General features: G+C 50.5%; 5 protein-coding genes across 5 annotated transcripts; 4 read left to right on the top strand and 1 right to left on the bottom strand.

Annotated features, from left to right (window-relative positions):
* Nucleotides 1-46: 46 nt before the first annotated feature.
* On the top strand, nt 47-1,115 carry BO79DRAFT_276208 (amidohydrolase 2; the record flags this gene model as incomplete). Its single annotated transcript, XM_025687732.1, has 3 exons — nt 47-93; nt 139-605; nt 664-1,115. The coding sequence occupies 3 exons, from the start codon at nt 47-49 to the stop codon at nt 1,113-1,115; spliced, it is 966 nt and encodes a 321-aa protein (XP_025534895.1).
* A 499-nt stretch (nt 1,116-1,614) lies between these two features.
* Nucleotides 1,615-3,438, top strand: BO79DRAFT_159349 (fungal specific transcription factor domain-containing protein; the record flags this gene model as incomplete). The annotated part of the gene is made up of 1 exon (XM_025678946.1): nt 1,615-3,438. One exon carries the CDS (start codon nt 1,615-1,617, stop codon nt 3,436-3,438), a length of 1,824 nt encoding a protein of 607 aa, XP_025534894.1.
* A 551-nt stretch (nt 3,439-3,989) lies between these two features.
* On the top strand, nt 3,990-5,135 carry BO79DRAFT_290743 (DUF453 domain protein; the record flags this gene model as incomplete). Its single annotated transcript, XM_025688922.1, has 1 exon — nt 3,990-5,135. The coding sequence occupies one exon, from the start codon at nt 3,990-3,992 to the stop codon at nt 5,133-5,135; it is 1,146 nt and encodes a 381-aa protein (XP_025534893.1).
* A 750-nt stretch (nt 5,136-5,885) lies between these two features.
* BO79DRAFT_159237 (aconitase) lies at nt 5,886-10,210 on the top strand (the record flags this gene model as incomplete). Its single annotated transcript, XM_025678942.1, has 6 exons — nt 5,886-6,752; nt 6,814-7,461; nt 7,603-7,643; nt 7,941-8,890; nt 8,942-9,153; nt 9,209-10,210. 6 exons carry the CDS (start codon nt 5,886-5,888, stop codon nt 10,208-10,210), a joined length of 3,720 nt encoding a protein of 1,239 aa, XP_025534892.1.
* A 5-nt stretch (nt 10,211-10,215) lies between these two features.
* On the bottom strand, nt 10,216-11,520 carry BO79DRAFT_276201 (putative aminotransferase; the record flags this gene model as incomplete). Its single annotated transcript, XM_025687731.1, has 1 exon — nt 10,216-11,520. The coding sequence occupies one exon, from the start codon at nt 11,518-11,520 to the stop codon at nt 10,216-10,218; it is 1,305 nt and encodes a 434-aa protein (XP_025534891.1).
* Between the last annotated feature and the right edge of the window lie 490 nt (nt 11,521-12,010).

The raw sequence follows: 12,010 nt of genomic DNA, 5'->3' as shown, positions 1-12,010 counted from the left end.
TGGATGTCTACCACAATTCATGGTTTACCAACGGGCTACCTACACAATGCTGTCACAAGCTCTAGCCATCCATGGAAGGCGCTCCAATACACCGTAGGTACATCCGGAAAATGCAGCCGTTGAAGCTAATCCATCTAGTTTCCTTCTCTCAACGGAGTCATTCGATACACATGTCCATGTATTCGATCCCAAGCTAGGCCCATATGCTGCAGGGAGAGCATATACCCCCGAGGATGCACCGCTGCAAAAGTTACTGGCGTTGAATCAGAGCCTAGCAAGGGATTACAACAATACTACTCTTGTCTTGGTTCAGCCATCGCCTTACAAGAACGACTGCACGGTTATGATGCATTGCCTGCGAGAATTGAGGGATAGAGGCATCAGATCGTTTGGAATCGCAGTGTTAGATCTCGACACTATTACCGATGCGCAACTGAACGAAATGCACGCCCTTGGAGTACGAGGTATTCGACTCAACTTCCAAGCCGATGGGAAAGATGTCGACATTATACATTTGATAAGCCTTTTGAATCGTACCGCTGACCGCATACGCCATCTTCCCAGCTGGGCGATCCAGTTGTTCGTTCCAGGATGGACATGGGACCGTGAGTACTTATCTACTAATAACAATGTATAACAGCTATCGTGACTGATATGCTACAGTTCTGCATGATGCTGTTCGCGAGCTCCCCGTAAGGGTTATTGCAGACCATCTAGGTGGCTTGCGTGGCACATCCAAGCTACCTTCGGAGTTACAATCGACACCAACGTCCCAACCGGGATTCCGCTCCCTCTTGTCACTAGCAAAGCAATCGATTGTCTATATAAAGGTTTCCGGTTTATATCGTATGTCAGATTACTCAGCCTCGACCTTTGATGACCTGCAGCCTATCGTTCAGGCAATGGCGAGAGAGATTCCTGATCAGGTTATTTGGGGAAGCGATTGGCCACACACGGGCGATGGACACAACCGGGTAAAAAGGTCAATAGAAAGCAAAGAACCATTTAGGATGATCGACAACCATGCAATTCTCCAAAGATTGCATGACTGGATGGGAGATGATGCCTACTGGAAGATGATGGTGGATAACCCGGGCCGACTGTATATCGATTGAGTATTTACTTTTGTTACACAAGCGCGTCGCTGAACAGAAACCATCAAACTCAGGAAGTACATGAGTTTCTGTGAGAATTGAGAAATCCTATGGGTGCCGCCACTCAACACGAATATCAGTAAATGAAGGCCTTACGCAGAGTATAAATAGACGGCTTAGTAATATAATGCCAAGCCCGAGGCTCTTCGTTGTAGAAGCAGAGACGAATTGCAATTTCCATCCTGCGCATGAGCCTCATTGTATCCTCAACAGCTACACTACTGTACGCTGAAGTGCCATAGAAGCTATGGCTTCAATGAGTGAAAGTCCATCGGGCTCAACCCCTCGTCGTCATCGTCGAGGTTTACCTCGAAGTGTGGCGGCATGCCAACGGTGTCGACGACGCAAGCAAAAGGTCAGTGACATACCATAAAGTCAAAGTAATACTCACTAAAGCAGTCAGTGTGATGGAAGAATGCCAACTTGCGGTTCATGCGCTGCTGCTGAAACGACATGCGTCATGTCGGATAGACTAGTGATCCAGCACCCATCTCTAAATTGTGATTGTGATGCCCTACGGGCCCAACTTGCTGCTGCTGAGCGACGAAGTAATGAGCTGTCTGAAAGGTGTCAGCAGCTAGAGACCCGCTTGCTCGAGGCTCTCAGTTCTGTTCGATCTAATGACTCTGGAATTCCAAGTCCCAATCCTCCGTTACCTGGGCATAATTTTGCCGAGGCCATATCTCAGTCTGACCAACTGAGAGGGAATCCAGATTGTCGCTTCCTTAGTCGGATACTGAGACCAACCTTCTCACTGCAATTTAGCTCCAGAAAAGAGAACCGCAGTGCTATGAGCAGCGCTTGGGAGCTATGGGGTGATATCACAGATATCGAAGTTTCTGAAACAGATGGTTTAAGTCTCGACAATGACACGTACATTAATCTGGCTGGCGCGTTTTTCGATAGGCGATGGCCATATTTACCAGTATTACATCGGCATACATTCGTCAACCAACACTTGACACCCTTTCTGACGAAGTCTGAGATGAGGCCATTGTCCAGTTTCATGGTAAACATCGTCTGTGCCATTGCGTCAACAGAGAAGTCATCACCCCAAACTCGCGACAAGACCCATCGGGTATTCTTCAAAGAGGCCATAAAAGACCTGGACCTGGTTTTGAGTGGTGAGAATATTGAATGTGTTCAGTGTCTTCTCCTACTGTGCATGTATGGCCATAATGAACCCCAGTCAGTCAATATGTGGTTCACAACCGCTATGGCCCTTAATTTAGCCATCGGCCTTGACCTTCACCGCAAGGAGAGCATTTCTGGGAAAGACATCATGGATGCAGAGATGTCTAAACGTGTATTTTGGTGCGCGTACGTGATTAATTGCAGTGTGGCTATCAACATGGGCCGACCTTTGGGAATCCAAGAATCAGATATCAGCATGCCTTTGCCTATGCAGCTGACGGATGCCCAGCTCATTGAATCTATCCAGAGCCCCAATGTCGAGGAGTCAGTGATACCGCATGTGGCTGACACGTCAACATTTGTCCACATTATTAAGCTCCGTCGAATCAACGCCGGTGTTTATAAGACATTTCATTGCATCGGTTCTGTCCCAACTGATCCTGCTGACCTGGATCGGCTTCGCAGTGGATATTTTCTGGAGCTGAATCAGTGGATAATAACAGCGCCACGCTATATGCAGACTTTATCTACTTTCCAGTCCACTGAGTGGTTCCAGATTGCTTTCCACCACGCCGTTCTTTCACTTTACCGTCCCTCACGTGCGGTCCCAATGCCATCACCAGATGATCTGCGGACCTGCACCGAGTCTGCCATTGGTCTGATAAGCTCATATAGCGCACTGTACGCGCGGAACCGCATTAAATATACGTTCATCGCAATTCACTCGTTGTTCTTGGCAGCCGTGACAATGCTGTATTCTCTGCGAGCGTTTGCACCCTTGCGGCAAGAATTGACCAAGCCGGTGATTCAAACGAATATATCTACATTTCTTACACTCTTCCGGGGCATTTGCGATGGACGTGCGGTCGGAGAAAAGTGTTGCAGGATTGTTGAGCGGCTTGGCCAGTCGATTATGTCCTTATTCGAACATGAAGATCAGGCAGACTTGAGTATTGATACCGAGTTCCAAACCTGGTTTGGTCTTAGAGCACACACGTTTCCCTCCAAGGCTAGCAACCCAGCCTCAGATGCCTATGCTCATGACTCACCGTCACGTCTTCCTGACGTTCAAATGGACCTCCCATGGGCTGACCTATTCATGGAGGGAATAGACATGAGCACGGCAGATGTTTGGAGCGTTCTGTTCTAATGTTTCTACGGAGAGTGGGGAGTGATGTCGAGCTAATTGAGATGTATCAAGGTGGCGCTGGGGGTGGTTTCCATTCGCCACTTGCCCGTCGGCTACTATATCAACCGGACTGGATTGGAAAGAGGTCTCAGATCCACAACCATGATCAATCGTGCGGCAAAATCTAATCATGGCAGTTTTCTACTCCAAGCCCAATACGATCTGTCGCGGTCTAAATACCTCGGGTCAACGGCTTGGACCCGACGCCGCAGATGAGATTTTGCCGATGCTAGTCAAGCTAGCTGTTTCTGTAATGTACATCGAGCATTCGAACGGTCTACGTAAACGTATTTCTCATCCTAGGCACTCGGTATACCTGTGTCCCTTGGTGAGGGGTGGATTGGAGACACCCATGAAGCGATTCGCGATCGGATGAGCCGATGAGCGCGGCTTTAACCGGTTAATTTGTATCGGATAAATCCGATGGCAACTTTAATCCCGGTCCTGGAGACAACATTAAAAACCACCCAATCATTTGCACAAACGTTGTTCCTAGCCATCAAACCACCATCATGTTCAAATATACCTATCGAAATCGGGTCGCTTTTAGCTCTCGGCGCTATTTGTCGAAGCAACACTCCCTTCCTGCGGCCTATTACCGCGGAGGCACCTCGCGCGCCGTCATGTTCAATCAGGCCCATCTCCCTCCTCGCTCGGAGTGGGACGCCATCTTTCGCTCCGTCATTGGCAGCCCTGATCCATACGGACGGCAGCTTGATGGCCTGGGAGGGGGTATTTCCAGCCTCTCCAAGGTATGCGTGGTGGGGAAATCCACCCACCCCGATGCCGACGTCGATTACACTTTTGTGTCGTTGGGGGTCAAAAATTCCGATGTCGATTACTCCAGCAACTGTGGCAATATGATCAGTGCCATTGGTCCCTTTGCCCTTGACCAAAAGCTTGTTTCTTCCCAAACGCCCGAGTCGGCTACTGTACGCATCCACAACACCAACACGGGGAAAATAATCACTGCCTCCTTTCCCGTGGTGGACGGCGAGGCTGCCTCTAGCGGCGACTTTGCTATTGATGGCGTTGCCGGCACAGCTGCTCGGATTCAATTAGATTTTGTCAATCCGGCTGGCTCGGTGACCGGGAAGATGCTGCCGACGGGGCAGACAAGGGACGAGTTCGACGGTGTTCCAGCCACATGTATTGACGTGGCCAATCCATGCGTATTTGTTCCAGCTAGCAGCTTGGGCGTCCGCGGTGACTTGACTCCAGACGAGATTGCCGCTCATCCCGACCTTCTGCAAAGGCTGGATTCTATCCGGCGCCAGGCGGGGGTCAAGATGGGTATAGCACCGACTACCGATGCTGTTCCAGGAAGTATTCCCAAGGTTTGCATGGTGTCGCCACCTCAGGAGTCCAAAGGGAAGGACTCTGTCGACCTGCTTGTGCGGGCCATTTCTGTGGGACAGCCGCACAAGGCAGTTCCTATCACTGTCGCGTTGGCTGTTTCTGCAGCTGCTCGTGTGGTAGGTAGTACTGTTGAGGATGCAACCAACAAACATCGCGTCAGTGATGCTGGTCTTACAATTGGTCATGCAAGTGGAAATTTGCTTGTTGGGGCCAAGTTCGAGGAGGACCAGCTTACGGCGGCAACTGTCTTCCGTACTGCGCGTCGGCTCTTTGAGGGCCAGATTTATTGGAAGAGTTAAATTATTCGAAACCAGAAATTCAATGAACCGTGCTTGAAATTTTCTCTCATTGTTAAGCCGGGGCAGTCGCCAGTACCGATTGTAATGGTACTTTGCTATATACGTAATATTATTATAATACAAACCTAACTTGTCGGGACATTTGACAGTAGCCAGGCACCCACCAAGTACTCCACCTCTGCTGTTTATGTGAGTTCTTCTCCTTCCCAACGGGTTCTATTTTCGGGAATGAAGAATCTAAAATAGAAATAATGCAACATTTGGTTGGCATTGTCTCTCGATATCGCGATCTCAACTGAGTCAAAGTATCTTGCGTCTGCCTGCGTCAAAGCTTCACTGGCATGATCATGAGACGATTGTGCACTAGACAGTGATCTGCATATCACTCCATATAAACCACAATATCTTATTGGTCTATTCGCCACGGTGAGTCGTTGAGTAAAGTCTGTCGGAGCATCCGATGGGAAATGGGTGCAGCGATACTCATACCCACCTGGGGTACCAAACCCACACTGGATGATTAGGCGATCGAGACGAGGGACAGAAAGGACAACGCCATACAGCCATAGATATCCTCCAATCAAACAAGAGTAGATGTAATGACCTGAATCGATCATGTCATGAGGTATCTGCACCCCGCTTTTTCTTCCTTGACTCCAGACGCTCTTCCCCACGGGGGATCAGACGTAAAGTACTTAAGCCGCCGAGTAATTCTATGAAGCAGAGGACACACAAGAAAGCAACGTGAAAATGGCAGGCCTTGCTCTTTCTGTGGTTGGCACCCAGCTACAAGTCGCTCTGGTACTTCTTATCGTTGCTCCTTCGTTCATTCTCTTCGGATACAACCAAGCGGTCTTGGGCAGTCTACTCAGCCTCCAAAGTTGGGTGTCAGTGTTCCCAGACATAGACACCATAAACACCTCGGGAGCACAAAAGTCCCATAACTCGACATCCCAGGGTGCATGCAATGCCACGTTTCAGATGGGATGTCTTATCGGTGCTCTATCCCTTTCTCTGTACGGCGACAAACTCGGACGTCGAAAGACAGTTTTCATCGGAGCTGTGATCACCGTCGTCGGCCAGGCTCTGCAGGTCTCCGCAACCACATTAATCCAGTTGGTCGTTGGACGGGTTATCCTAGGGTTCGCTATTGGCCAAATCAGCGGCACGGTGCCTGTATGGCTCTCGGAATGTGCCTCGCCGAAGTACCGCGGACAACTGGGGATCTGTACGGGTATCTTCATCAGTACGGGATACACATTGTGCAACTGGATTGATTTGGGATTCAGCTATCTACCCCCTTCCACTGGACAATGGAGAGCTCCGCTCGCTATTCCCTTCCTATTCTCGGCAATAATACTGGTTTCTGCTTTCACATTCCCGGAGTCACCTCGTTGGCTGGTATCTAGAGGCCGGGTCGAAGAAGCCACAACTAGTCTCTGCCGCTATCGAGGGAAGGATGCGCATGATGAGATGATTGTGGGCGAGATAGCCCATATCCAGCTTGCTTTGGAGGGGAGTGGGACCATGTCCATCCTGGATATCTTCGATCGCAAGGACAAGACGCGTCTCTTGTTGCGTTTTTGGCTCTGCATGGGGCTAAACTTCTTCCAACAGGTGAGTTGGCGAACCCTTGCAAGACTTCAATTTGTAAATGTCTCCATCGCTAATTTATCAGGCCTGCGGAGGCAACCTCATATCCGTTTACAGTTCCACCATCTTCGAAAACTACCTACACATGACGCCCACCATGTCTAGAGTCTTAGCGTCCTGCGTACTATCATGGAAAACTCTCTGCTGCATAATAACATTTTGGACTATCGACAATTGGGGCCGGCGACTATCCTTCATGGTAAGCGGAGCCGGGATGTCCGTTTGCATGGCCGTGCTGGCCGTCACCACCGGCTTGGGCAAAATCACGCATCCAATGGCGATAGCATACGTTGCCTTCATGTTTGTCTTCAACTTCTTCTACCCAATCGGCTTTATGGGAGGCAACTTTCTCTATACAGCTGAGATTGCGCCTGTGCGTCTGCGAGCGGCCATGTCTTCGCTCGCAACTGCTAACCATTGGCTATGGAATTTGGTGGTCGTTTTGGTTACGCCGGTTGCTATTGATACGATTGGGTGCTGGTACTACGTGATCTATGCACTCATATCTGCGATGATCCCGGTCTGCGTGTACTTATTCTATCCAGAGACGATGCACCGTAGTCTGGAGATGCTCGATCGGGTGTTTGTGGATGCCCCTTCTATCTGGAAGATTGTGCCGATGGCCAGGGGGTTACCGCTCGGGGAAGTCGGCACAGCAGAGAGTGGAGGTAAAGTGTCCGTGGAAAAAAAGGCGGAGGATGTGGATGGCAATGTTGAGATGCGGGAATATGTCTAGATGGATATGCTGGACAGCGTTGCTATTGTCATTAGTTGTTCCTCGGATAGAGGAGTTGCGATGTGCTCATCGGCTCAGCCGACGGAACCATCCGAAGCCGTCACCAGGATGACCGAGGTGTAAATCAGCCACAGCTGGAGTTGTTACATAAACCCTTGTGATTTATTTATATCTTCTGCCTTATCCAATAAATCACCCTTGTTTACCAATGCATCAGCAAGATGATTAGAACACGAGCGGGCTGTCCCAAGTTAGCCAGAGGTTATGCCTCGCACACCCAAGTGCCAATTAGTCGACTTGAACAACACAAAATAAACATATCCCAATTTCCTTCCGCCATCCAATCACTCAGAAAGCGGTAACTACTCATCTCACCCACACTGAACCATTAGTGCCCTACTAATATCCACCCTCAGATACAATCGCCCTCTAACATACGCCGAAAAAGTTCTCTATAGTCACCTCGACACCACCTTCGACGAGCGCATCGAGCGCGGCAAGACCCAGCTCAAACTGCGCCCGCAACGCATAGCATGTCAAGATGCGACAGCCCAAATGGCTCTTATCCAGTTCATGTCTGCTGGACTAGACACAGCTGCCGTGCCCACGACAGTCCATTGTGATCATTTGATCGTCAGTCGTGACGGCGAAACGCAGGACCTCGCGCGAGCGCTCGACAATCATAAAGAAGTGTACGATTTTCTCGAGTCCGCATGTCAAAAATACAACATGGGGTTCTGGAAGCCCGGTGCAGGAATCATTCACCAGATTGTGCTGGAGAACTACGCCTTCCCTAGTGGGATGATGATCGGGACAGATTCGCATACCCCCAATGCAGGGGGTCTGGGCATGATAGCCATCGGAGTCGGTGGTGCTGATGCCGTGGACGTGATGGCTGGATTGCCACTGGAGCTGCAAGCGCCCAAGGTATTAGGTGTTCGTTTGACGGGGCAGTTGTCCGGATGGGCTTCGCCGAAGGATATTATCAATGCCGTTGCTGGGACGCTTTCGGTCAAGGGGGGAACAGGGTCCATTATTGAGTACTTTGGACCTGGGGCGCAGACTTTATCAGCTACGGGAATGGCAACGGTTTGCAATATGGGTGCAGAGACGGGTGCCACCACGTCCATCTTCCCTTATGCGCCACAGATGGCGGATTATCTTCGTGCTAACCATCGCCATGAGATGGCTGATGCGGTTAAGAGCATAGCGCCGGAGCTGCAGGCTGACCAGGGGGCTGAATATGATAATGTCATTGAGCTGGATTTGTCAACTCTCGAGCCACGCATCAATGGACCTTTCACGCCGGACTTTTCTACGCCGGTTTCGCGGTTCGGTAAAGCCGCAACGGAGAATCAGTGGCCGGGTGAATTGACGGCAGCTTTGATTGGTTCGTGTACTAACTCTTCATTTGAAGATATGGGACGTGCAGCTAGTCTCGCTCAGCAGGCATTGGATGCAGGGTTGGAACCGAAGATGCCGCTTTTGGTATCCCCGGGTAGTGTTCAGACGCGCGAGACGTTGAAAGATGCTGGCATCTTACCAGTCTTTGAGAGACTTGGTGCGACGATGCTTCCCAATGCCTGTGGACCATGCTGTGGGTCTTGGGATAGAGTTGACATGCCAAAGGTATAGTATTGCCATTCAACTTCCCACTTGACTTCATTTATAACGGCATAACCAGGGCACCCCTAACTCCATCATAACCTCCTACAACCGGAACTTCTCCGGTCGACTGGACTCCAACCCAGCAACCAACGTATTCCTAGCATCCCCCGAGCTCGTCATTGCAAAGGCCTTCTCCCGCGACCTATCCTTCGATCCAACCACCGACACGCTCCCTACACCATCCGGCGAGCAATTCCATTTTCTCCCGCCAACCAGTGACTCCCTCCCCTCAAAGGGCTACCTCTCCTCCGACTCAGCCTACGCACCCCCGCCCGCAAACCGAGACAACATCTCCGTCAAAATTGACCCTTCATCTCTCCGCCTCCAGAAGCTCTCCCCATTCCCACCCTGGCCCGGACACGACTTCGAGAACTGCGCCATCCTGATCAAAACAGCCGGAAAATGCACAACAGACCACATCACCCCGGCCGGTCCATGGTTCCGCTACCGTGGACACCTCGAAAACATCTCCAACAACACGCTAATTGGGGCAACCAACGCTGAGAACGGCAAGGTGAACAGCATTCGGAACCAGCTCACGAAGCAAGACGGACAGGAAGTGCCCGCTACAGCACGTCACTACAAAGAAAACGGCGTGCCGTGGGTGGTCATCGCAGACCATAACTACGGTGAGGGCAGTTCGCGGGAGCATGCGGCGCTGCAGCCGAGGTATCTAGGTGGTGTGGCGGTCATCGCAAAGTCCTTTGCGAGAATTCATGAAGCGAATCTGAAGAAGCAGGGGTTGTTGGCGTTGACATTCGAGAATGAGCAGGATTATGATAGAATTAGGGCCGAGGATCGGATTAGTATTATGGGGCTTGGAGAAGGGGAGTTTGTTCCGGGGAGCACTTTGAGGTTGGTGGTCAATGGAGGCGAGTGGGAGGCTGTGCTCAGACATAGTTTTACCGAGGAGCAGATTGGGTATTTTAGAAGTGGGAGTGCGTTGAACCTTATGGCAGGGAAGTACTTAGATGCTATTTATAGTCGATGTGTATTAATATGCTATACCATGTTCTAACCAAATCATAAATCGCCCAGCGCCAGCACTATCCTACGCAACGCCTCCTCAAGATACTCCCTCGGGTGCGTAAACACAATTCTGAACCACCCACTATGCTCAGATCCAAACAACACCCCACTAGCCAGAAAGACCTTCCTCTGAAGCAGAAGCTGCATCACCTTGTCGCTGATCGCGTCACCCAAATCTGCAGTCTGCTCGGGGTGTAACTCACGATACCTCTTACCTAGATTAACCCAGAGGAAGAACGCAGCATTAACCCCCGGAGCATATTCGATCCCATTTTCCCTGAGCCGCTGAACAGCAAACGCATATGACTCGGACATCCTCTGCCGATTAAGCTGGATATACCTCGTAGTAAATTCCGTATCTTCAAGGACCGTAGCTGCGACGTGTTCCGAAACAGACGAGGAATAACTATACAGCGAAACACCCTGCAACGCCTTGTGCAGAGTGGGGTTATTTTGAGAGATGATTACCCCGAGTCGAATACCATTGGCGCCGAAATCCTTGCTCATTCCCCACAGTGCATGGACTAGACTAGGATCGATAACGCCAGTTGTGTTGATGGACAGGGCGGATTCAAAGAGCACGGGGATATGTCCGTCAACGGTGTTCTCCCACACAGACAGTGCATATATCTCATCGCTGATCAAATGAATCTGATATTTCTGACACAGCCGCATCAGAAAAATGATAGTTTCCCGGGGGTAGCACCGACCCAACGGATTATGTGGATGGCAGAGCATCAAGGCGCGGACTTTCCGGCCGGTGTTTTGTTGAAACTTGAGTAGTGCGCGCTCATAGCAGTCCACGGCTTGCAGACTGAATGGGTCACAGTCGTCAAATTCTACAGGGACGACTGTCGCCCCGGGGCGGAGGGACATGTCTGGGATGAAGGTGCCGTAGTAGGGTCTGCCTAGGAGGATACCTTCGCCGGGGTCGGTGAAGGCCCACGAGATGTGCTCAATGGCGGAGGAGACACCGTTCGTGACGAGGAGGTCGTCGATGGTCAGTGGTTTGAATGGTTGAAGATGTTTGTTGAGGAATGATACCATGGCGCGTCGAAGGCGCTCTGCACCAATAGCACCATCGTTATAGGTGAGGTATTTGGCTGGGAGGGTGAGCTTCGTGGTGTTGATGTATTCCAGCAGGTTGTCATGCATCAGTGCGTTTTCGGCAACCCCTACGTTCACGTAGCCGTCGGGTTTGGTTGTAGGACACCATGGGTTCTTGAGGATGTCCCACATCAGGTTGTTGGATGAGGAGACGACTGTGCGGGCTCGGTTGGAGAGAGGGGAGGGATCCATGTTGGTGGATAAATGGTTTGTATGCTACAATTGGGGTGGCTTGGTGATTGAGATGGGCTTTGGGTGCCAGAAGAGAAGTGAGGATTTGACACACGTGAGGAGGGAATCCACTGGATGAGGCGGATAGCTGTGGATCAATTCTTGGCAGTTCTAGATAATCATCAGAAATTCGAGATAGGTAAAAGTGGTATGAGGCTGTTCAAGGGATGGTATTGGTACTGGTACTGTTGATGCGGAACTAATCCAGACACAGCGTAGACACCTTACATTCCACAGCTTTGGTGCCCCAAGAAAATTAGTGAATTACATCACGGTGAAGCAGGTGAACCGAATTCTGGTTTGTGTTTAATGGTTCGCTTAGTCTTGACTCAAGGTTGGTCGGGAACCTAATATCCCCACCATGGATGATCCGGTGGAGAAAGTTTACGGCAGATGTAGAACTGGTGTGGAATACCGGAGGGTGTGTGGTTCGGCAGACCGAACTCGGTGA

The sequence above is a fragment of the Aspergillus costaricaensis genome, assembly GCF_003184835.1.
Source record: "Aspergillus costaricaensis CBS 115574 unplaced genomic scaffold BO79scaffold_45, whole genome shotgun sequence".
Classification (NCBI taxonomy): Eukaryota; Fungi; Ascomycota; class Eurotiomycetes; order Eurotiales; family Aspergillaceae; genus Aspergillus; species Aspergillus costaricensis.
Note: the sequence above shows the minus strand (reverse complement) of the source record. Positions and strands in the feature narration are given on the sequence as shown.